The following is a 27,933-nucleotide window of genomic DNA, read 5'->3' as shown; positions in this document are numbered from 1 at the left end:
TATATTCCAAGTCATCTGATTGGACATTTTACTCTGTCTTTATTTATTGGCAATGGTTTGTATGACCAACAGTTTTAATAACATGAGAAAACAAGATACAAATTCTTACCCTCTTCAAAGACATTTGAAAACAAAATATTGTGTTTTTGTGGATCTACATAACAAATTGGCTAGTACCTTTTGACTTTTGAAATGACTCAAATGACAATATCTGATATCATGTATCATTAAATACCATTTACTGAGTTTTTGTTTGAGGCCAGAATGAAAGGTCAACTCACAGAAGCCACTATTTGACTTAGTGTGGTTATTTCTATGAATCTGGGCTCCACTTATACTGCTAGCTTGACCAAGGCATAATCAAATCTTGCCCAATGAATTTAGCCATGCAGTAACACATGGCAGTAGCAATGATACATCACAAGACAGAACTTAAAATTTGACTCAGCATTGATACCCATAATATGTTTCAGATTATGGATAATATGACACTACATAGACCACACAATTTAATTTGCATTGTATGTTTTCACACAATGGGATAATACATTTGTAGAACACGAAATGGCATCATAAATTGATCTTTGAATCAATAGAAAACCAAATGGACCCCACAATTTACTTCGCATGTATGTTTCACAAGATGGACAGTACTACACCAAATGATCCCCATAATTCAATTTGCATTGTATGTTTCACATCATGAACAATGCAACATGAAATGGACCCTACAATTAACTTTGCATTGTATGTTTCACATGATGGACAATAGATTTATAGGACACAAAATGGACCCATAAATTCAACTTTGCATTGTATGTTTCACAAAATGGACAATACACAACATCAAATAGACCTACAACTCAACTTTGAATTGTATGTTTCACATGATGGGACAATACAACATGAAATGTACCCCATATTTACTTTGCATTGTATGTTTCACACCATGGGACTGTCACAATAGAACACCAAATGGACCCAATAAATATACCTTTGAATTGTATGTTTCACACTATGGACAATATAGTAAACCCATATTCAAGTTTACACTGACTGATGCCCACTGACTATAGCCATTTAGAGGCATAGTAGAGTAAAACCAATAGAGATGTTGACACATTATTGCTGATGTTATACTATAGCAAGTATTCCTTTTGACACTTTTGTTGCAATTCTTCCTCTAGGCTTTTAACTGTCACATCACTGTTACCAAAATGACTTTCTTTCATATCAAAAAGTTCTTCTCCTTCTCCTTCATATTCTGGTTCTTCATAATCCTCAAGTTCCTTTGATCTACAATGAAAAACAAAACAAACATGGTGAATGGTTGCTTTTGGTATTGTGTGGGTGGGTGGGGGGTTCACCTTAATGGAGTAGTTCATGGGAATTGGTTATTTAAATCATTCAATCTCACAGTGCAACACATGCATGTAAGTACCTACTCCATCTACCACTAAGTTCCAATGTACTCTATATCAATTTGCTTCACTACTTTGCACCTTAGAGCACTCCTCTACCTGTCATCTTTGTATATTTATTTTCCAGTGTTTTGTTCTAGTTGGTATGTAACTTTTGTTGTAGCATTAAATGCCTGTGAAACTCACTCAGTAATAAGAGTATATATTAGTTTCTTCAAATTTGGTTTATGTAAATTCTTCAAAAACTTACAAGGAGAAGGAATGACACGTTAGGAGTACACAATTGTTTGTTGTTATTAAAGTTTATTTCAGTTGACCTTGGGTGGTTAAAATACCAAGTACAGGTGCTGTCCCCTTATATGCCTTTTTGTAGTGTGTGGGTGTATATGCGCGCGCGCGCGTGTGTGTGTGTGTGCGTGCGTGTGTGTGTTTTGTGTGTGTGTATGTATGTATGTATGTATGCGTGTGTGTATGTATATGTGTGTATATGTGTGTTTACATGTATGTATGTATGTATGTATGTATGTATGTATGTATGTATGTATGTATGTGTGTGTGTGTGTGTGTGTATGTGTGTATGTATGTATGTATGTACATACGTACGTACGTACGTCATACGTACGTACGTATGTATGTATGTATGCATGGGTGTGCATGCATGTGGGCACTCATATGTGTGCTCATGCCAATGTGTGTCAGGGCTCGAAATTCGCGGTAGCCCCGCGTCCACAGACTACCAATGTCTGTCTCTGGGCTACCAAATTATGTGAGTGGTAGCCCAATTGGGCTACTAAGTTTTGAATGAAACTGTGACACCCTGACTCCGACACCTTCCCGGGCCGGGGGCCTCCGAGGTCGCAGTCCTGTGGGACGTGTTCTCGCCAAAATTAGCGTCAAAATCAGTGCGTCTTTCCAAATTTGCATCCACACTACATGTATATCAAATGTACACGAAATACATGTACACTGTACACGTCATTCTTCCGTTCATCGTATACACAGCTTGTACTTCCAAAATGTCACAACAAAACATTTATATGCAACAATATTCTGTATAGCGATTTAATGTTATCTTTCTGTACTTTCAATTTCCCATGGTTATCACTCTCTGGAAATCTGCTCTCCGGCCCGGGCCCTTCCGGTTCTTCTCGGAGTCGGGGTACAGTACACTCTCGGTACAGCACTGCTGCAGTAACTAAATTCCATAACATGAATGACAGCTTTAACTTTCAACTTGACAGAGACACAGTTGTAATGGTGTTTGATAAAAGTTTATGCTGATGAGAACTGTTAACTTGGTATACACCTACAGATTCGTTTATTCTTGAACGATGCCTAAAACATTCCGTGTGTAAACCACGCTCACGCAACCCCTGAGAGCATGCAGTGGTGAATGGTAAATTCACGTAATGTATTCGATCTAGTAGTAGTAGCAAAGCTCAAAAGAAAGTTGAAGTTTTAGTGAGAATGAAATGGTGACATGATGATTTGAATTTATCTTAGTGAAGTTTTCAGCATGGACCGTCTGCTGCATGATGTGGTCTTAGACTCTGTTTGATTATCTCTTCGCCCATGAATGGAAGGGGCTTTGCCGTAATGGCCGTCATGTATTAATACAAATCCTGTCTAACCCGTCTGTTAATAAGTAACCAATCACGTGAATAGATAATGATAACAGCACATAGTTTCTAAACTACCCAAGACGTAGTCTCCACATCAGGAAATTGCCATGGGGCTTATGAAACTGTTTATACGTTTTCCATACGTTGAATCATATTCAAATTTTACAGGTCTCACTGCACCAAGAGATTTAGATAATAGTTACAACTACGAATTGCGACTACATGTTTTTTCTTCATTGCAATGATAACCGTACGTTGTAAATGACACGGCCCCAGAGACACATACATGCAAAAAATTGTGTCCCCAATGTCAAATATGGCATGAAATACACACAAATAACGTGTTAACGTGACTCTTAAGTTATTCAAACAATCATCGAAATCAATACATCATATAGTTACATATATACACAGACACCATTAATTTAGGAATGCATGCATATGGGCTACCAGTCATTGCTCTCAGGCTACCAAATTTAAAAGATGGTAGCCCACCCGGGCTACCAAGAAAAAAAACGAATTTCGAGCCCTGTGTGTACATGTGTTTTCTGTGTCTATATGTATAGGATGAGCGTGTGGATAGGTGATCATAGTTCTTACCTCAAAAACGTTGCTAAAAGTTTTGGGTTGATTCGTTGTTCTCTGATGTCTGGATTAAAACATCTGTAGATTTCACTGACAATGATTCCTAGTATGACTGTGATTAACCATGAAAATGTACAATACCACATAAAGGAGAGCTGTCAGATAGAAATAAAATACACCATGTAAAATATACACAAAGTAATGTCTTACACATAGTTATAACATGAACAGTGTTAAAAACATGGTATTAATGTACACATAGTAAAACAAGGGTGTTCATTGTTCTAATGTTCGATTGTTGAAATGAAACTCAAGGAGTACATTTCTTGAGTTATAATTGGGTGATGGCTGTATGTATTTAGGTGTATGAAATCTGAATTATCAATATGACGGCTGATTGTGAATAGCCCTAACAATGTATACTGATTGCAGTGATGGGTTGAAAAGTTGAAAAGTCAAGGGTGTGTTAACAGACTTCTTGTCACATTATCAAATATCTTGCACTGGTTAATCAAAAGACCTAAGGTTACATGCATACAAGTATACATTGATATAATGTGATAAAAATTCATTCCCTGTAGAATTCTCTCACCAGAAGTTAATTTCATTAATCAACTAAAATATCAGACACGCCAAATATTTTGATGGCTGACAACCATCTTCTTCAATTCCAGCTTGTAACTTTAAGTTTAATGTTGTAACCCTTTTGGGGGTCATAGCCAAAGATGGCTGCCAGTCATTAAAGGTATTAGCTATTTTTACAGTCGGAACGCAGGTACGCGATTTGACCGTTAAATGCACTTGCGCAGGTTTTTCGCGCATGTTTACTACAGTCACAAGATGGCCTGGACCGGGGTCAGACCGGTGAGTACTATCACTTTAGCATCCGTCCGTATTTGAGACATCCTGCATTTGTCATGTTTGTGTACTTGCTACATTTTTACATCGATAAATTCTCATGGGTGTTATGTAGATATTTTGTAAATCTAGATCGATCTTGATGTTTTGAATGCAATCCTACGAAAAGTTTTGTCGCCATTTACGCAAATCAAATCCGTAATTATCGGGTCGATATTTTGCGTTAACAAATGCGTCCTAAAAACAACTATGACATGCCATATATCCGGGTACACTTTTGGGTTGTTTGTTATGCAATTTGTGAAATTTCGCTTTGGTTCACGACCTTTCCAATGGTTTACAGTGATTTGGAAATTCCGTGTTGAAAGTGTGAGATGACCCGGCATGTGGAGATGCACAGTGTAAAACGAAGTCGTTCGATTATCGAATTTTCAATTTAATCATTAGAGAAATTGTATATTGTTCATCATATTTTTAATTATGCTGTTTCTGCCTATAAACAAGACCGTCACACATCGAATGTGATGCAAGTTCTCCTATTTATAAATTTTAGTGGCATTTGCTAACCACAACAATATTGTTACTGTGTATCATGTGTTGGAATGATTTCCTGCTAAAATTATCCATTATCAGTAATTTCCCCGCCATTTCCGATCATCGATTAATTTCCATATTTAGCGATTATGTAACAATGATGTTGACTCTCAGGGGTAACAACATAGTTGTAAAATCTGACATGTCTCCATCTTTCTTTTTTTTTCCCTAGAATAATGGTTAAATGATTCGATTTCACATTTACTAACATGCCACTTCATTAAAGTGTGTGGCCCAAACTTTAGTATAGTATCACATGGTATCAGTGATGTTTTTATAAAGGGTTATGACTGATATGACACACTGCTGTTGATCATCTATGGAGAACAATAGGTATTGTTATATTTTAACTTGTCTACATTCTCTGGTTTAATTTATTTACTCACTTGACTGATATTGATTAACTTTATTTACGATGATTTTTCAAACTTAAATGGGAATTAATTTACAGTATTAAAACAGAAGAATCTATTATGAGTGATTAATAGTTTCAATCATTATACTTTTTCGTATCTAGTTTTTGTTTTTCATTTTTTTTCAATGTTATTTCCTACTTAGAGCAAGCATTTTATTTTACCAAAATATTAATCCATGATTGTGATACACCTAATATCTGTGTTGGATTTACTGTCATTACGTGTATGAGGTATTCGGATTTAGGGGTAGCTAAGGGTAGGTACAGTACCGGTAGTAACAATGTAAGAAACACTTGTAATTTTAGTTTCCCCAAGGTAAAACTTTTGAGAATGGCATTTAATGCCATGAAATGAAATATATTTTAATATGCAATTTTAATACTGTTGTGTTACTTGTTAAGGTATACTGTATGGACTTGTAAAATTATAAGGTTTTCGGTTTACAGAGAGAGCCACATCCAGCCCTCTGGCTTATGGGACATGAAGTACATGTATATAAAATAAATAAACTAAAGATCACATATGTCTTAGTTGTAAATGGTGTTATTCCCTGCAATTTAAGGTCTCATGTAGAAAGTTTGTAGTATTTATTTTATTTTTATTTTATTATATATTTTTTTTCTGTGCGAGTGTCTAGTTCAGGTTTTCCATTGTTTTCAAAATTGTCTGTGTTGTTTATTTATTCCTATCAGATGAAAAGCCATTACAGATTGGAAGAGCATTTTTGGAATGTCTTTTTAAGTTGGTGGCAGTTTACGCACCCACTATTTCTCATCAGACTTCACAGTTTTGCGATTTTATTATTTTTTTCTCTAATACGTAAAAAAAAAAATTTAGTTTAGGGTCGGGTAATCAGAACCAAACAATTATTTTTTTAGGCCTAATGAGGTGTCAGAGTCTGAGATGTTGCTTTACTGTAAATGTAATTATAAACATCAATTAGTAGTTCAATGTCAACATGTTAAAATTATAGTTATTACTTTCTGCTGTATTCGTAGTATGTTTAAACTAGTGATACTGCCAATGTACCGCATATTATTGGAAGCCACTTTGAGTTGTAAGTCTCGGGGGTTAAATGACTTTTGTGTGACATTATAAAATTGAGAAATTCAAGTAAACAATTTGATTGAATGTAGTGTTTATAAAACAACTTGATCTGTGAAATAGAGGTCATGAAATATCTTATTAAATACTAGACAGTAGATTATCATCTCCGAAAAACTCTTAGACCATGAAATCTTACAAATAATGTTTGTGTAGGTGACTGTTTTGAGTTTACTTGGCCAAGAATTATTGTGAACATGATGAGACATTTATTGTGGGTTTTTCTATACTGCAGATGTTGACTCTACCATCATGTAAGAAGTACATGTCATGGGACAGCTATGAAGGAGAATGGACATAAAACTCACATCATGGTGTAATTTAGCTGATCAACAACATATCTACTTCTAAAAGAGACGTGAAATGGGCAGACATGGTACTTTCAGATCTGATTGTACTGATGGAAGTTCCATTTTGAATGCTGCTAGCTCTACAAGAAATCCCATTCTGTAATCACCGAATCATTCTGGGATTTTGACTGTCCTAGTAGTGTGGATGTAATCAGCCTGGTATTAGTTACTGTACTTAGCCTTGTATTGTAGGTTAGCTAGGTGTTGTGGCTGTAGTTATCCATGTGAAGCTATTTTCTCACCCAGATTTAACTACCACCTAGTGGAGCCATATCAACCATCCTGTGATACTATTCCTAGGATATTGGTATACCTTGACAAAACTATCATATAAACACTGAAGAAGATACATTTAGCTGGATTTTAAGATCTGCTAACCTGTATATGTTTTTCAGGAAAGAACCTTATTGTTAGAATGTTTTTTCTGTGTACTAACATTGACAAGACTCCTTGATTCCAGCTCAGTACCAACGTAGAACAACACATTTATTTTCATATTCATGAAGTAAAATGGGCACAGGTAGACACTGTTACTCTGCAGCTATTGGCAAGTTACGGATGGAATTTTGACAATCAAAAATTAGTACATGTATGGGATAATTAAGGAAGAAAATATTAATTATATTGTTGCAATTGAAAGATGAATAACAAGGGGTCTTGCTATATTCAGTTCAGGTGTATACACAATACATGTACAAGACTAAAGACTATCAGGAGAGATGCAGAAAACTGTTAATAGACCAGATATGATTGTGAAAGTGTATGTGATAGTGATGAGGTAGATAATGATGATATTTGTATGAGATGGTGAGGAACTGAATAAGTGCAATGTGAGTGCAGATCATATGTATATTAGCAATTGGAATTCTGATGAAGGAAGGAATAGAGTTGCTTAGAAAGTGCATATTTTGATTTGTAGTGGTTGCTGTTGTGCAAGAGTTTGTGATAAAATTACATGTTATAACATTTTGTAGTTTCTTAAATATTATGACATCCTGAATTGTAGATGAATAATAAGAGTGATACCACTCAAAGGGTAATGATTTAGTGACACTTCAATTTTTAGAAGGGAGAGATTTAACTAACACATAAATTAATGCATATGACATTTTCCTGAAATCTTTAGATGTTGAATCCATATTATTTGCAATCTGTTACTTTATGTTCTATGGAAGTAGAAGAAATGAAAATAAATATGTCCTAAAATATGTATATATTTACTAAAGCATGTTTTTCAAAAACGTTGCATTATGGAGCACTATTCAAAGTAAAGAGGTGTGTACATATATGACCATAATTTCTAAATGTATGGGATTTAATAAAGTTGTTTATATATTTTTAAAATGTGTATTTTGTATATTATATTGACAAAGAATTCTTAGATACACCATCCTATTCCAACTTCAAATTATAAACATGCACACAAATAATTTTGTGCATATATACATCACCCCAATTTTCCCCTACCTAGTAATTCTTGTGTGCATATTGGAGTGTAATATTGAATAAATCAAATAGTATGTGCTATTTCAATAGTATTGCCCATAAAATTTGTGGTATGAAAAGAGAAGATTGAGCAACTATAAATAAATGGTAATAAAAGTCGCCCACAATGATGTAAAGAGAGAAAGGAAGTGAATATCTGAACAAGCAACGACTGTTGAAGATCCCAGGGAGAACCATAACAAACACTAAAGGTCATCGTTGGGGGCGCTTTCAGGTCAAATATCGCGCGTTTAGGTCGAATATTTAGCAGAATTTACGTAGCCCCAATTGCTATCGATTAACACTTTCGTCCTAAACAGTGACATTACTAAACAAGTACATGGTTTGAAAGAGGGCCTTTCCGATATGAAGTCAATACGAAATTTGTTTTTGGACGCGAGAGTTTAACAATTACAATATCATGCTGAATACGTAATGAGTTAACACTGTCGGCAACCACGGTACTTTGTCGTCGGATTATCATTTTCACTCCGCATGAAACATGCGAAATCATATAATAATACATGTATAAGTTCACAATTTATCGAATCATACCCTTTATTCATGTGAAAAGTAATACATTTTGATTATTTTGTGAGAAATTCCATAATACGGGGTCACGCGCAAATTCAAATTTTTATGCGTGTAGACCCCCCGCGAAGTTTAATAGGCTCCTATTGTTCTCCGCGACCTGCGTTCCGACTGTTACTGCATGTTTTTATTGACATTAACTTTTCATTGAATATATTACAAAAGCGTTCATTTTTTTTCCAAACATTCAAATAATATCATAGCATTAAAGTTTGACACACCTTACCATAATTTGTATAACTTACTTTGTAAATTTCTAGTGCATCGTCATTGCCACTGTTAAGAATGGCGCCAACAGCAACCCATAAACCACATGCAAATCCAACCAACATACCCACTAGTGCTCCACTGCATCATGAATAAGAAAACATCACATCAGAATAAATACATTTTAAAACAAGGATAAAACATATTTGTTAAGACTTACGTTATGAGATAAATGTCTACACAGTAATATACCGTTAGAATTATGATGAAAATACTAGTCGACCTGTTTAGAAAGAATCCAACAACCTATCTATCCTCAAGAACCTTGTAACTGTACAGTACCCCAGAACTTTACTTTGTACTGCACACTCAGGTGTTTTACTAATATATTGATTTATAGGGTTTTTTTCTTCAACTAAATAGGAGGGCCCGATTTCCTGGGTACTCAAAAATTATTTTAAAATCTGGTAGCACATAATAAATTGCTATCCAGTGTATGTACATATATCTAAATGTATGTGTATGTTTGAGTGTGAGTGTGTACAGTGGATGTGTGTGTGTATGTGTGTGTGTGTGTACACAGTGGATGTGTGTGTGTGTGTATGTGTATGTGTATGTGTATGTGTATGTGTGTGTGTGTGTGTGTGTATGTGTGTGTGTGTGTGTTTATATCAGTGTGTGACTGTGTCTATATGGAGGAAATTAAAAAAACAAACCCTTTGATGTTGAATATCTGAACACTTCTTAATATATTTGCTTACCACCAATTAGAACGTTTCCAAAACATGCCAAGTGAGAAAACACCCAATAGAGGACCTCCTGATGTTCCAAATATGGTATTACTGATAACGATGAAGGGTCCCATGTATTGAGCCACAAAGGCTAGACCAATGGTTACTAAGCCATACACACATGCTGCAATGAATGGGACAAATAGGACATTTGTTACTACTACAGTGCAACTCATGAATATCTTTCAGACTGGGTTAGCAATGAGCTACATTGGGCTAACTCTGTGCCTACAGCAGGCTCATACTAACACATCATCAGCAAGCATTGGTGCCAATACCATGTCAACACCAGGCTAGCATTGGTGCCAATACCATGTCAACGCCAGGCTAGCATTGCAGATATTTTAAGGCGCATTGATGGATAAATTACTCAACTTATAAAAAGTCTTGCCTGTCAGTGAAATTTACTCCTGTCAGAAAGATTGCTAAATACTTACTTAAAATTTTGGATAAAGTGGTATCCCACGAATCATTTTGATATAGGTCTCCATTTGTCATCCAGGCATACCATTTCCTCCATGGTCTTACTATGTCTTCTAAATTCACAGCTATCAATGCATTTAACCCAGATGACATTGTGCTGAAATATAAACATTCAATAAAATTGTAGTCATGTATGGGATGGGATGAGGAGAGGGATAGTACTTTTGTGTACAAAGATTACTTAATCTTATTGTTCTTGTATATTTGAAATCTAATACTAATAGGCTATAGACAAGTCTCTTCTACAAGACCACCCAGCTGAAAGTCTAGGGAAACTACATTTCAACTACCCTGCACTGGGGTCACACAGTACATGTCTTCCAAGTCATGGCTTACGAGGCCTTCTTGTTGTAGTTTAGATGGATTGATACATTGAGAAGTGATAACTTGTCATGAAAATACCTAAATCATTTAGCCTACAATGTTGGATGTGAAGTATTCCCCAGCATGCACTGCTCTGATCGGTAATTCCTGCGCTGGCTAGGAGTGCTATTTCCCCAGTGCTATTTCCCTCACTTTGACCACTGGGAATGCTATTTCCCTTACTTTGGCCATTGGAAAGCTATTTCCCTCGCCAGTGAAGAAGGTAATGTTATATGCATAAAGGCAATACACCATATTCTGGGGTTAATTAAATTCTGACCCTCTCACATGCAATGATCTTATTAAAGTGGGAACCAAACATTTGTTGAGGACACGACTGTGGAATACGACTGTGGCAAAGTGAAGGCTAAAATTTGGTTATGGCCATTGGTTATATGCAATGCGTGAAGCCATGAACAAAGATGTATAAAAGAACTGTGTGTTCTTACAAGAATATTACAGTATTGGTTAGGCATGTTTTGATTACTGGTAGTCACTAATTAAAACAGTACAAGGGGAATAACACAGAAAATGATGTGATAATGTCAGATCTGCTGTCTTTATCATGCTAACAATACTTCATTAGTCTGGCCCTAACTTCTGGCCTCCAAATCAGCTTGCAAACAGCACTCCTAGTGGCCAAAGTATGAAATCTTTTACCTCTCATATAACTGTAATATGGTGCATTACAAACATATTTATTTTGTATGGTGTCTTACCTCAGAGTACCGGCAAATATACAAGCCACAAAGAGACCCTGCATACCAGGAATTACCCCAAATTGTGAACTCACAAAATATACCATTATCTGATCAAGAGAGGTACAAACAAGGTCAGTGTTCAAGTCAAAACATAACACAAACAAAATTCCTGACTTTTATACTATTTTCTTTTGTATATCTTTAGGATTGCTATATTACTACTTTCTAACTGGTAGTTATATATATTTTTTATTCAGCGAGTTTCAAAATATACATTATTATTTGTTTAAGTTTTAAAGATCTTTCTTCCATCAGCGTAATGACTTACATGACTATGTTTAGACATACCTGATCAGCTGATGTATAATCTGGTTGATATCGTGGCTCTACATCAGATGTTACATAGCTGTAATCTGGAAGAATATCAAAATAAAGTGTTGATTAAAGTGATGTGTTTATATTCAAATCATGTTGAAGTATCACCCACTGAATGTGACAAGCTCAAAGCAAACTGTACAAGTTCATAGCCTAGCTGTTATCAATGATACTGTATTGTTTTGTCTGTTCTTTTGTCAGATATTCTTTGTTCTCATTTCCAAAGTCCATTCATTCTCAAGTCCATTCATTATTTCACTTTCATATTCACAAAAGTGAACTTACAGCTGTCACTTGGCATTGTAAAGCATGGGGGGTTGAAGTGTGAACTTACAGCTGTCACTTGGCATTGTAAAGCATGGGGGGTTGAAGTGTGAACTTACAGCTATCACTTGGCATTGTAAAGCATAGGGGGTTGAAGTGTGAACTTACAGCTATCACTTGGCACAGTAAACATTGGGGGTTGAAGTGTGAACTTATAGCTATCACTTGGCACAGTAAACATTGGGGGTTGAAGTGTGAACTTATAGCTATCACTTGGCATTGTAAAGCATAGGGGGTTGAAGTGTGAACTTACAGCTATCACTTGGCACAGTAAACATTGGGGGTTGAAGTGTGAACTTATAGCTATCACTTGGCATTGTAAAGCATAGGGGTTGAAGTGTGAACTTATAGCTATCACTTGGCATTGTAAACATTGGGGGTTGAAGTGTGAACTTATAGCTATCACTTGGCATTGTAAACATATAGGGCTGAAGTGTGGATTGCAAAAAAAAAACCACATCCTATTTTGGTTTTGTCTACCAAAATGATGGCATATAATAGCCTGTACAGTTGTAAAAGATTTCCATTTTCAAGGCCTGAAAAGGAAGGGTTTGAAATTTCACAACTTTTCTGGCCTACAGGAACTGAAAGTAATGAAATAATATATTTTGGTTTGGTTTGTACAAAAACCACTGTCATTATGATTTACCAACTTTAATTCAAATTGGAAAAGTTAATGTAATATTTGACTTACTGCCACTAAACATGGTTAAATTAGTAACTGACTGTGATGCTCCAATATATGGAATAGCAGTGCTGAAATCTGAAATAGACAAAAACAACATTAGTGATAACATGTGATTTGGAAATACCACACTATTGTGGTACTGGGGTGGAAAACAATGGATTTGGAAAAACAATGGAATGTTTTGAAGTGTTTTATTTGCAAGAACCAAACACATTGTGATAATACTAATGTTTTAACCCTATTACAGTGCTCCTACCAAAGCAAGTGTCACCAAAGGACATCAAAACATGTGGCATTGAAAATGTGATTCAAATCTTGCCCAAAGCAATTCAGAAACAAATGGCAGTGGTGAGGTTTGAACCACTCAATTGCAGACTCTAACTGGCTACTTGTAGACCCTAACTGGCTTCATGCATACCCTAACTGGCTTCATGCAAACCCTAACTGGCCACTTGCAGACCATAACTTCCTACTTGCAGACCTTAACCAACCACTCTAACCATTCAACTATCATGATTCTACTAATAAAACCTAACAAGTTTTTGAAATGCCCTTTAATGTCCAGTGCTAAGATCAATTAGTCCTTTGCTGTACTACATCAATTAGTATTTTGCAACTCAGGTATAAACCCTTCTTTTCAAAATAGAAGACAGCTTAACTTACTTGTATTGTATGTATAATTTGACATTGTATAGTTCAGAGGTGGCATCAATGGAGTGAGGTAGTCTGTAAGAAAAACACAAGTATACATTACATAAATGAACATCATCATCAGTCCTCGATAGAAGTAAGACTAATTAGACCAATGGTGAATTGCTTCACAAATGTTACAAGTCTATCTTGAACAGAATTAACTGCAAATCTCATGGAGTGACAGCAAAACATTTTGAAAGACATACATAAATGAAATCTGTGTCATGCTTACAAATCAGTCTTTATTAACTGAATTCTTTGAATTCCAAGCTAGTGTGTACATTAATTATTACGACTGTGATAGTCCTGGTAGACTCTAAAATACAACCTGTATTTTAGCAGTACTCCACAAAGTCCACTACCAAATGACTGTATTTTAGCAGTATTCCACAAAGTCCACTACCAAATGACTGTATTTTAGCAGTATTCCACAAAGTCCACTACCAAATGACTGTATTTTAGCAGTATTCCACAAAGTCCACTACCAAATGACTGTATTTTAGCAGTATTCCACAAAGTCCACTACCAAATGACTGTATTTTAGCAGTATTCCACAAAGTCCACTACCAAATGACTGTATTTTAGCAGTATTCCACAAAGTCCACTACCAAATGACTGTATTTTAGCAGTATTCCACAAAGTCCACTACCAAATGACTGTATTTTCCAGTCTATGGCCCCCAGGCCTATTTACCATACAACACATTGTAACTTAACTTTTTGAGCCCAGCTCTGGCTGTTTTTTGCTAATGGTTCTAAAATTTTGCCATTTTATAATGTGTACATTAAAGAACAAAATATAGCATTTCAAAATTCCTTTTTGCTTCCAGATATTGGTGATAGTGTTATCAAATATACAATTTCTATCCATTATTTATTTATTGTTTCTTGGGGTCAGACGCTATTAACTGACTCCTCTTAACTGATTACAATTTTCCATTTCGATATATTTATTTTTCTGACGTTATTTTTTCTTTCACGCAACAAATATCATTCAGGTCAATTCAATTCAATTCTTGGGGTGCATGGGGACCACTTAAGAAAGTATGGCTGTAGAGCACACCACAAGCACTTGTTAGTAAATTCCTAGAGTACACCAAACTGACACTTACATGTGATAGGGTTATCATATTCTAAGGGTTATACATCAAATACTCACTGTTATAGAATGCATAGAGTACAAGACCAGTGAAGTAAACCATTGGTAACATAATCAGTTGGAATGGCATATTTAAGAAGACAGCTCTGAAAGACAAAATAAAAATAAATATATATAAATATAAATAAAAATCCACAAACATTTCATCATAAAATGTTTTACTATCTTTCTTTGTATTTGAAAGTCACGTTATGGTTAGAATATGACTGAAGTAAATTCAGACTGACGGCATTGAATTTGAAATCCAACGAAATGTGAAAAACATTAATCAACACCTACTGCACACACACATATACATGCACACATGTGCAGGCAGATAGATACACATACATTTGTGCACACTTACCCGGTATATCCAGATATACATGTATGCACTGAGACAAACATAGAGACATGGATATGTATGCATACATACAGTTGTGCTAACACATACACATGCAACATGTACTGACAGATACATACATACATACATACATACATACATACATACATACATACATACACACATACATACATACATACATACATACATACATACATACATACATACATACATACAGACAGACAGACAGACACAGACACATACAGATTTTTATTCAGTATTACACTACCGACAATAATCTGTACTTTTGTTATGATTTTATTAGCAATGTCCATTTGTGAAAAGTGAAGACAGAATATAACTTACACCTGTGCTTGACGCAGTGATTTGGATGCAGCGTATCGCTGGACAGCTGTTTGGCTGATATAGAGAGGGAATGTATTCATACCACCACCTAGGATCAAACCTATGGCAGATAGACGAGTTGTAATACCAAATGGTGTCCTGAAATTACATCATAAAACATAATATGAGTATGACAATTCATAACAGGTTATATAGCAGTCATGATATATATACATTGGAACATGTAGAACTACTTTCTTCTTGAGAACTCTTCTAGACAGAACTGAGAGGGGAAAGTCTGATTACGTTTAGCCTGTTTACTTACTGGATCTGTGATATCACTACACTTATTCACTATATGCAAGTGTACCACAGTCACATAGATTGTCACATTGATAAACTTATTTTTAGCAACAGATTTTCTGAAACTATAGTTTTATAAACATTGAAGTCTTCTAACTTGTACCAAATTATTTTCAAAAACCAAGAAATGACTACACATTGTAAGACCAGTGTGTAAGGACCAATACTGGTGGGATAGACAAATCTAGGGTACGGATGGGAATGGGAACATAAGGTTGACTAGAGAAGTCCAGGATGGAGGAAAACAGTCAACTATGTATCACTAACAGGGGCAAGTTTGTGGACATTCTATGAATGTAATTTAACTTAGATAGTTGAAATCTTATCTGTAGCAAAATAGATCAACATTGAAATGGAAATACTTGGCCTGGTAAATTCTAAATAAGACAATATTCAATAAGTTATGAATCAATACATTAATGTAATATACTATGGTCAAAGGGTTTTATCTGCCAAAGTGAAGTAGAGCAAAAGTGTGAAAAATTGTACTTTACCTGAAATATATGAGTGCCAAAATAAATACATTCACAGTGTACACTTTGGTACTGTGTTCACATCATTTTTTTATACTTACTCATTAAAGTTAAGTCTATCATTTTCCTTGTTAAATTCCCAGACATGTCCTATTCCTCCAGCTTTAATAACACCTAGAATAATGATGGCAACAAAAGATCCAACAATGACAAAAAACTGGAAGACATCGGTCCAAATAACAGCTCTCATGCCTCCCTGTAGAGAAATCACACATATTGAGGTATTGAATTTGTGTTTGTTTCCTAAAATATGGAGTTAATTTGTCTTTTTTGGAAAAAAAGTGAAAACTAATATTGGGGATTTTGTGATTGATCACATTAAAACATAACAATAGTAAGGGCAGCCATACTTAATTCTGGGTTTCTTATGACCCGACTGTCACTATGTTTCTTAAATCTGATGAAATCATTTTTTTTTAAATAGACACTGACACTAAAGACAAAAATCACAATGTCACTGATTATATGTTGGCAACTCAACAGGCATATATCTAAGCAAAAATTATTGTTTATTGCTGAAATTTGGGAACTTTAGTAAAACAAATGGTTCACTTTCCTACTGACTTGAACTATCGTAAGTCATTCACACTATTAACGTACAATTATGAATTGAAAGTATCACCAACATGTACAAAGACAACTTTTATTCTCTTTTAATTTATCTTTAACCTACTGACTGACCTATCATTTTTAAGGTGGTAGGAGGAGAAACCTAGGCCACTCTAATCGCCAAACTTTTGTAATTAATGTACCACTGTCTGTAACTGATATTTCACCTTCAGTTGAAGCTAGTGTGTACAAATTACACACGTAAAACGTACCATCAAAAAAATATAATCAATAGTTTTCTAACACTTAAACAGAACTCCCCATAAATTTGTTTAGATTAGCGTTGTAAAATATGCAGTTGTTCACAGAGCTTGACACAGACAGGAAGGTCATAACAAGCACACAATAGCCAACAATTCAAACATTAACTTTACAGGTACCTCTATCTTTTTTGTACTTCCTTCTTTCTATCAATTGTGAACTCATTTACGATATTATCAGGATGGTTTTTATATACAGTGATTTCCAACACTGGCCTGCTTGAACAATTTTAAACATGCAAGTCATTTTTATCTTCCAAGCTGATGAACATTTTTGGTCAAACATTTATTAATATGTGTTCATGCTTGACAAATTGATAATTATGAACTGAGTCAATAATGATGTACTGTGGGAACTACAAATTCATACAAATACTTACAATAGTTGTGTAGAAAGTACAAATAACACCAGTTATTAACACAGTTTTCCACACTTCAAAACCAAGCACTGAAATAGAGAAAAGTGGAGATTAATATTTGCAAAAGTTTGTTTAGATACCTTGAAAACTTTGACAAAAAACCTTCACATCTTAAACAATAATTTTTTTTGGAACTGGTATTTTCACAAAATAAAAACCTTTTATGTTCTTTTCCAATATTTTCCTGCAGCTATATCTGAATTAGTTCGAGACTGGTTATCATTATTTTGTTTTGATTTGCTGTATGGGTTGTTGGTGGCCTCTTTATACCACTGCAGTCTGGGTTCAACCCCACTCACAGCCAACTGGGTTCAATAACATGTCTATGTAGGAAGAACAATGCTCAGCGTAACTTGACTGCAAAATCTGTTTTTCCATGGGGACACTGGTTTTCTTCTGTTTTTACACAAGGATGAAGAACAAGTGTTTGCTTGACATGTAGAACATTGTACATGCCATCAACAAGACTAGTTCCCATGGTCCACATCAGATAACAATTATGTACTTTTTTTATATTCATTTGGTATATTTGTATCATATGTTTCTCTGAAAGTGTAACTTATTTTTGTTATCTGGTGAAATAAATTTCATTCATTCATTCATTCATTCATTCACATCTCAATTTCTGCATTTGATTTGGATAAATAAATTACATATAATTTATTATTAATGAAATTTACGACATAATGTTTTGGGGAGTTTAGTCCTCTGAGAGCAACTTGCTGGATTTTGGAAGTCATCTCGTCATACAGTCCATGGCAATTTAAATGGTAATAATCTGTACACACCAGACATGGGTTTTGCAGACCAAGGTTGTATGTCATTAGGACCAGACATTAGCCTTACTATGGAGGGCCATAAAACCCATATCTAGTTATGATATACCCTATGGAATGTTAAAATCCATTTATTTTGCTTATTTTTGGAGCAAATAATGGTTAAAACAATTCATGTAACTAACCTTATTTGGGCAAAGTGTGCCAATTATTAGTTACATGAATGTAAGGGCACTGTCACCCACTGAATTACAATGGAGGTGATATGGATATAACACCGGGTATATGATAAAATGTACTGCATGACTCACCTGCTTCAATAGCGAGAGCTGGACCAATCAGAGTTACTGCCATATAAAATGAAGTCTGGATTATAAATATGAATGAGGAAATCATTCGAAGACTGAAGTGGAACCGTAAACTCATGTACTGTAAGAACAAAACAGAATTTGAAATGAATTGACAGTCAAAAGATGTGGACTTTGATAAAGAGATACTATATTGGTTTGCTACAGTTTACTGAAGTCTGGACAGATTTGAAGAGTAGCAGAGATTCAAGTGCACAGTACCTCAAACCATGTTTTAATAAATGACATTATGGAATTTAGTACAAATTCAATGGCCTAGAAAACTGACATACAATTTATGTTAATATTGGAATGGTGACACTTTCCCCCACTGTGTGGTTTGGTTAACACATGCTGTGAGACAGACAAAAAAATGTCTGAGATCCAGCAAGGAATGGACACGCATACTTTTATTAGAAATGTTTCAATTTTTAACTAGCCAGACACAATCACATAACCTCCAATAAAGTACCTAAAACTCACCTCATATGCACTTGTTAACTTCAATCCATGGAAAACTGGCACCAGGATGAGAGAGACTGCTGGAAAGACCCACAGTAAACAGAGTACATACAAGGAATACTGAGCTCCATTGGAGAAGGTTTCTGCTGGCATTCCAAGGATGGTTATAGGAGACAGAAATGATACCACTAATGACATTGCTATAGGTATGCCATTCATACTTCGGTCAGCTACCAGAAACCTAAAATGTTGAAAATAAGAAATTTCAGTCTATTAGACTAGTAATCTAGACTGGCTGATTCATTGTTATGTGTATACTTCTGTAATTACTCATTTATGGTTATACAAAATAAAATAAAAAAAATGTATGTTTCCAATAACCCGACCGATCCTAGTTTAAGCTGCCAGCCCTTAACATTTTTGAAACATTTAAAACAAAAAGATATGATAATGAAATTTTGTCTTCTTGCCCTTCATGCACATCTGTGTTCTTTCCCCCAGTGATGCCTATCCATAATTCATCAAACTATCACAGAAGAAGTATTCTGACCATCATTTCATTTGTTTTGGGGTTGAAACAATTAAAATATCATAAAACAAAATAAAATCCTACCCTATTTTCTGAGGCCATGTTACATGTACAAAATGTATCATAAAACTTTTTTCACCGTACAGGAGTATATACACAATGACAAACTCTCAGTCTACGGTGATTTATGCAGTTTATTCATTTGCACAAAATTTGGAGTGTTAAGATTACAAGATGTTGTACCATATAAAACCATAGACAGTAGAGGGGGAGACCCCCTCTACTGTCTATGCATAAACATTGCATGGGAATTTATCATTTGTAATTGTTCAGAGTGTTGACAATGACTACATTTTATGTCATCAAAATACTCTCAAGATTGGCAGATAAAAACTACATAGGACCAAAATCACTACTTGTATTTAAACACTAATTTTATGTCATGTGATACATTTCCAATGTGTTACTACTAGGACAAGAATGTCATGACAGAAGAATAGACAGAAGTGATAGACCAAGGCTACGACCACTGGTACTTATTGTTATTGAAATCTTTCATACTACAAGCAAAGACTTTTTATGCCAATTTCAAGTACGCAAATTGAATAAATGTCACTGGCCTGTATATTGTATTCAAATATCTTGCTTTTATTTGCTGTGTGTAATTTTATCATTTGTTTGTAAATATTTTGTGTTTTTTAGGTTTTTAAATCTGCACATTGTCTTCATTTTATCCTTGTTATTGTATGTTTACCACACTAAGCATTGTAATTAATCTTCCTTACACTATAACCCTCATTTTATCTTATTTTGACATTATTCACCCATCATTTTCTTTGTTAGTTGAGTGAGATAAGGGTCTTGTTTCTACAGTTGAATGTGATGACTATTTTTACACAGCTGTAGAGGTATGGAGCTTACCTTGATATTTGTTAATTAAATTTACACAATGTTTTCTTTTTTTGTGGAGGCGCCATCAACTTTATCACTTTATTTTTTTAACATGTACTTGTTGTACAATAGGTACAAATAAAAATTATAGAATGAGCACACTGAACAATACATTTATCATAAAAATTATGTAATTTCTGTATTGATTGAAGCAATTACTTATGTTTATTGTTATTGTATATCATATCAGTTATCACTAAATCTGGAGAGTGTACAACTATACCTATTCAAGTGCAGTATTGTGATTGCATTGATTTTGGCATTATATAATACTCTCATAAAGGCAGCTTTCAAATCATCTCAATCATAAATATCTAGATACAATTTCATAGAGAGTGTAACCTCACAAGATATATTAATTAAACTTGTAGAAAATATATTTTGATACAAATATCACAGTTTATATTAAAATAAAGTAATCAAAAAACATTTTTTGAAATTTCACTTTAATTTCTGGAGTCAATTCAATTCTACTTTTTTAATCCCATGATCTTCCATTCAATCAGTGGTGCCGTACATCTTGGATATCTGACATTGTATCAGTGGTGCCACACATCTCAGATAACTGACATTGTATCAGTGGCTCCATTAAGGTATAAGGTATGAATAGGATCGCATGTTCATTCAGGACCGACTTTTTTTTTATAGCTCTCTGCTAGAAAACTATTCTTCTCACTTAAATATAACTGTAATCCAATATTGTTGTTTAAAATGTACTTGAAAAACGTGGGGTACGTTATATTACAGCATTACCCCATCCAAACGAGATAATATAAATGTTCAAATGCTATGAAATATGCTCAAGTCTAAACTGTAACATGTATTAATATAAAGACACATTGTGTTGTTCAACCCTTACATTTTTGTATCAAGCTTTGAGTGCTATCTAATAGTGTGGCATGAATGTAGTATCTTACAGACCAGCCTAAAGTTACACAGAACTCACTGCCATCAATCCATGCAAGATAGACGTACAGATGTAATAAACATGTACATGATGAGTGCTGTGTACAGTAATATACACAAGTCGGCACAACTCAAACATATATGCAACCTGAATAAGCTTACATGTCGCCAGGATTTGAATTTAATAGATTTTCTTTGGAGTGTTAGTATTGCTGTTGGCATTGAAATTAGCCAAACGATGACTCACATTTCCTCTAGGTGTAATAATATGTATTCTACTGAGACACTGTATAAAACTGAAGGCTGAGTCAAACAGTTCAATGTCACTTTGGTTTGCATCATATAAAAGAGGAAGACTCTTAAATTACTCTGATAACTGATTTTTAGTTTTATCATCATTTAGGAATATTGATTCTGAAAGGTCAACGACCTGTAATGACATTGTATATTTGATTTTATGAGTGACAGGTAATATTATGGAAATATTTTAAAACACATCAGTTTTCGATACAATCACTATGAATTCTGTAGCAGTTGTATCAATTTTATCATTGGACATTAATTTACAAGAAATATTTTAAATATCACTGGTGTATTGGTAGAGATTTGCAATAAAAATAAGTGATTGAAATCAAAACCACAAGTGAGTGACAACCACTTATAAATTCACTTTAATATCAATAATACATATTTAACAGAAATCCATGACACATTAAAGTGCTTCTGTTACACACTGCGGTGTATTTGCATGCGTACTTGTGGTGTCCTTTGTGGCTGCACTCTCATGAGTGAAGTGAGTGCAAAGTGAGACAGAAAACACTGCAAGATGAATGCAAATATACCTGGAGTGCTCACATGTCATGGGGTTCTTTCATAACCTATGTTTATAAACTTTTATAAATATACACATTGAACAATCTTGCATTCATTTGCATATGGATATTTAGATGTTATTCCCCAACATTTTTCTTCGTTCAGCCATGGGTTTAGGGACTCGTAGTGACAACCCTTAGGTCACTAGTATTTTCTGGCTGAATGTAGAAAAATATTAGAGAATAACTTAATTATACCAGCGCCAGTAATATCAAAGAAAAATCAGGAAAAGTAATGGTAAATTTTAACGTTTTGACTCGTATTTCGAAAACACCAAAACCAGTGGATGTAGATGTGTATATTGTGGTAACATGGACACACGTTGTCATAATGTAGAATGACTACAGTATATATTCCATATTTTTTCTTGTTCTATTAAAATGGCTCATGTATGGTATAATATAATTATATTGTTCATGAATCCAAGAATCAATAAAATATTGAAATATAATTGCTTTACAATGGTAATGGGAAATTAAGCAAAACTTGTGTGATGTGAAGTCATGTAATAACTTTCCAGTTTTATTCACCATTCCAAAGTAAACTATATTTGACTATCATATTGATAAATAATACTTAATGACATAGATCCATAATGAAACTCAACTAATTTGTTATTTAAAATAAAAACTTTGGTCCCTTGATACATCATACGCTTAGAAATAAAAATTATTTATTAAACAATTTCATGACTTTTGCTCTGCATGCTACATTATCATACATTACAATAGACATGGTGAGAATACTGCATTAATTCTGTAAGTTGATCTTCTGGTTGCATTCTGACCCTCTAGCATAAAAATAAAAAGCTATTGAAGATATTGAGAATAAGTCGCCCTTCTTGTTCTATTCTGACTCTCTAGCATAAGGTAAAAAGCTATTGCAGATCAAGAATTCAAGGCCATTTTATATGATTCATTCTTCCCTAGGGTCTCCAGGTGCTCTGTAATACCCATGTGTGTAATTCAAAGGGTGTGTCAACTGTTAAGAATACCTAGATGTTCTTTTTATAAATTGAAATTATTGAAGTACATTGGCGTTCTAACTTCTGAGTGTGTTACTACCTTCAAATAAAGCAATCATCATATTTGTGTTCTTGTATAATGCATGTCTGCTGACTACATGACAAGAAAATCCACCAACTATTCATCTAAACTTGATGGTAATAAATAATTAGGAGTCATGAATATGCAATGTCCATCTAATACATATTCATGTCTGCTAAGTCCTGTGATGCAAAAGTGTTCCTATGGCTAGAACAAAAGTTTCAATTAGGTGATTCTTGGTAATCGCGTGAATTTATGTGATGTGAAATCATGAAATGATTCAGATTCTCCAGAAGCCAAAGTTTATGAAAACACAATACCTTCATTTACTGCCATGCTGTTTTCCATTTAATGCACTGACCACTTACTTTTTTTGCAATAAAGTGTTTACCTACAGGATTACCACTGGTTAGTGTTGACTTAAAATTTAACATAGAAAATAACTAATTTATTAGATTATTTATAAAAGGGATTAACACCAACAGGAAAGCTTAGTTCCCTTTATTTGGAAATCCCCCATTTCTAATCTGTGTGAAATATTCCTGAGGGTCATCAGTCTGCATCAACTCAGTAAACACCCAAGACAAATTGAATAAATCTTGTAAAATTGTAACATATTGACCAGTTTCTTGCAAACAAGAGACCACAAAGAGTCACAAGAAAACCTCACTCAATTTATAGTTACCATGGCAACTAAACTAGGACTGTATTATGTTGTTTTGGATTTTACTCTTGTATAATTTTTGGGATGTCTTTTCCATCATGTCCTTTCCACACAATGACGCATGACACCATACAATCCTGTTCATCAGTTTACACAAAAATCCAGGAAATCAACTCAAAAACATTTCCGGAAAATAACAACAATGGAAAAAGGAGCATTAAAAAACCTTTTGTGTTCCATCAGCCTATGTGTGCATTAGTATACATTGTCTGTTATAAAACTGAAAATGGGTGATTCAGAGACTTTAGGTATCAGCTGTTACCGGAAATTGTTGTTATCCATGGTTTATTACATGGACATGCAAATAGAGATTATGACAACTGTGTTTGGGAACAATTCAAATTTTATTAAATATTCATTCTCTTATTGTATCGGTACAAGGTGTAGTAGTACATGTTTTGTTAAAACAACATAATAATAAAGATATTTCTATCCTTCATTGCATTTTAACCTTTTTTTTTCTTCATTTTTTACAACTGTAAGATCAAATGATCAATGATTACTTTGAAAACAAGATGGCAAATGACCAGATTTTAATATCAATGTCAAGTGAACAGGAAACAAGCTCACACATGTTGAAAGTTTTAGGCAAATCTAGCCACTTTGATTTTCAACCAGTATCTCCACCACCACAACACCCCCGCACCCACCCACCCACCCCCACCCCCCTCACAATTGATTGATCACATTAATTACAAGTGATATTGTACATGACTATCAGCATTAGGTTTTTACCTAGCTAGCAGTGCTCAGTTTATTGCTTTTATGGTAAAACACATTTCCAACATTTTTTCTGCACACAGTACGTTTGCCAATACTATAGTTATTGGAGTTCCTAAAAAAATATGATTTTATGGGAAGCTCTATGCAACTAAATTTAGACACTTCTGTTAGGGTTTCCACAACCTAAACAAAAACATGGCAACCCTTCTTGTATATACATAATATTATATATCTAAAGTGAAAACTAAATATTCCAACTCTCAATTCTGTTTTTAATTTTATGGCCAGACTATATGAGAAATGTTTGCAGCCATACCTATTAGTATATTACACTAGTCTATTGTCTGTATATCCTATTAGACTTTGTACAAATCAATCATATTGTTAGTGCCCTTGTATATTCATTTATTGGTACATGTTATCATCATTCAATTCTTATAGCACCAAATGTATTCAGTGAGTAATGCTTTTTTCAATGCTTAATAATAGCAGTAGAAAATACAAACATCCACTTTGACAAAATCTATCGTCAATGGAACAGGCAAAACACTGCTTACAAGCTTGTTATACTTTATACAATTAAAAAGCCAGTTATCAGAATTGAACTGTAATGTGTGGTTGATTTGTTAGCTACTGCAATATAAGGCACATAAATGGTTTAAATACTACATTTTTGTGTATGGAAATCATGACATCCTTGACAAGGAAGCGTCATCACAGCTCCATACTTCCTTTCATCCATGAATCACTCACAGACTGTCTGTTACACGCTGATGAAAATCTGCAAAAACTTGCTCTGTAGAATGACATTTACTAGAAGGTAAAACCTAGTGGTCTGAGGTAAGATGCAGGAGACTTGCATTTCCATAGCAACTGTGATATCTTCTGAATAATTAGGGGTATATGGCATTGAACTTTATCTTGTGAGTATAAGGAGCTGATAATAATCTCTTAATCCTAGATTACTGATAACACAAAAATGCACATGAATATTAAATAAAAGTCCACTTCTTTTGGAGAATGTCACTGGCTAAAGGATTGAACCTTTCTTTTCATGTAGGTTGACGCAGTATATTCTTCGCTAATAAAAAGATCAGATGACGTAAATTGTTTTACTTCATTAAATTACTTTTACGAAAATTTGAGGAGAGAAAAATAAGGAGCACAAAGAATTGTCTAGAGATACAACTGGTGAAGACATGGTACAACATTATACACATATCTGTAATATCATATATATTATCATCTAGTATGGATACAAAAATATCAATACCAAAAACCCCTGAGCTGAAAATTATGAGATACACAGTACAACCAGTACTTGCCAGTGAACATGTACACAAATTCCACTGTCACTCAGGCTTTATAACATAGCAGTGCAGTACATTATCAGTAAAGCATTCATAATTTAGGAAAGTGCAAGCAAGACTTTCGATTCACAAATTTAAAATTGCTTGTTTTTTTCACACAGACAGCTAGAACATCATAACTATGGCAATCTGCAGACAGTTCACTGGTAGCATAATTACATTGTATTGTTATATTTCATATTGTTTTTGTATAATCTACATTAATTATATGGATCAAATATTTGTTCAATATACTAGCATTTTTATCAAGAATTATCTAGACAAGGCCTTTTTCAATCAAAATTTCCTTGGGAAAGCGCTCGTTTGTTTACAAATTACATCTCACATGTTACAAATTGTTACAGTAATATTACTAATAACTCAAATTGTTACAAATATATATAATAACATCTAAATTTAGCTTTACATGATATAAAATACTGGGCAATTAGAATAAATGTTATCATATTTCGTCCATGTAATGCACCATCTTTGTAAACAGGATTTCTGGTTCATTAGTTCATGGCGGTACGAATAAGTTGTAAGTGTAAGGCCATCATTCGAAATCTACCTGTGATTGGTTCAAACGGAGAAAAAAATGAAATAACCTGGTTCCGTCGGGTTCGTGACCTTTTACCCGATAGTTGCTTGCTCAAACATGACGCATTGAATCACACACAATTAAACCGCTTACATCAGCAAGAGTAAAATTTTACTACTCAACAAAACGTCGTTCTGATTGCTTTGTTTTAGATCTATTTCAAGCCGTGAGTGTACTTCGTGTGTTGTACACGAAAACACTATTTTGGTGTATTCGTCATGGTCAGTCAAAGTCGTACTATTGCACTTGTAGATGTATTTACTAATAGGGGGTGGGGAACACCGGGAAGTGGTCGACACAGATCATCGGGCCCAACGTGTGTAACGTTTTTACGTTCTAATATATACTACTATACTAGCACCACAGTTTGGTGCACCGTGTTATGGTGCGTAATACTACGATCAAAGTCCACGTTGGGGACATTCGGACTGTGCCGTGATTACACGATAAATCATGAAACACTACATGGATGGCCGTGCAAACAATGTTGTAAATGTAATACTACGTTGTATTACTTGTAATGTAATTTACTTACTGGCTTGTTGTTCTCTGACCTCCTTTTGCGAAGGCATGGTATATACCAGTCGCAGCGGATATCGCTAACATTGATGAAAAGATAACATAGTCAAGTGCACTGAAGCTATGGACATCACTTTGTCCCGTAGATGCCATCTCGTCGCCCTCTTGTACCACGAGTTGTAGTGTGGAGTGTGTGCCTGAACTGTGACGATTTATCGTCTGATCCACGTGTGAAAATTGAGCAAAGCTCAGATTGAGACTCGAATTCGTAACCGCTGATGTCAGCGATTCCTTATTCACTTTCTTTCAACAACGTTTGCTATTTACATAGCTATTCGTATTCAAGAATGGGCGAAACTATTTGTAAGAAGGTTGCATAGATCGAATTCAACTGAAAAATATCAAACTGTTAGTTTCCCACGGGATGAATTGCATCCATCCTCAAACGATATGTATTTGGAATCTAA

General features: G+C 34.5%; 1 protein-coding gene across 1 annotated transcript; it reads right to left on the bottom strand.

The window, feature by feature from the left end:
• Positions 1–486: 486 nt before the first annotated feature.
• On the bottom strand, positions 487–27,678 carry LOC144438991 (sodium-coupled monocarboxylate transporter 1-like). Its single transcript, XM_078128226.1, has 16 exons — positions 27,483–27,678; positions 19,267–19,486; positions 18,748–18,865; positions 17,622–17,689; positions 16,414–16,568; positions 15,498–15,635; positions 14,810–14,895; positions 13,622–13,684; positions 12,965–13,033; positions 11,920–11,984; positions 11,590–11,678; positions 10,462–10,604; positions 9,995–10,148; positions 9,272–9,374; positions 3,644–3,783; positions 487–1,296 (listed from the first exon to the last, which is right to left on the bottom strand). Exons 1-16 carry the CDS (start codon positions 27,617–27,619, stop codon positions 1,140–1,142), a joined length of 1,905 nt encoding a protein of 634 aa, XP_077984352.1. The 5' UTR covers positions 27,620–27,678; the 3' UTR covers positions 487–1,139.
• Between the last annotated feature and the right edge of the window lie 255 nt (positions 27,679–27,933).

The sequence above is a fragment of the Glandiceps talaboti genome, chromosome 8 (assembly GCF_964340395.1).
Source record: "Glandiceps talaboti chromosome 8, keGlaTala1.1, whole genome shotgun sequence".
Lineage (NCBI taxonomy): Eukaryota > Metazoa > Hemichordata > Enteropneusta > Spengelidae > Glandiceps > Glandiceps talaboti.
Note: the sequence above shows the minus strand (reverse complement) of the source record. Positions and strands in the feature narration are given on the sequence as shown.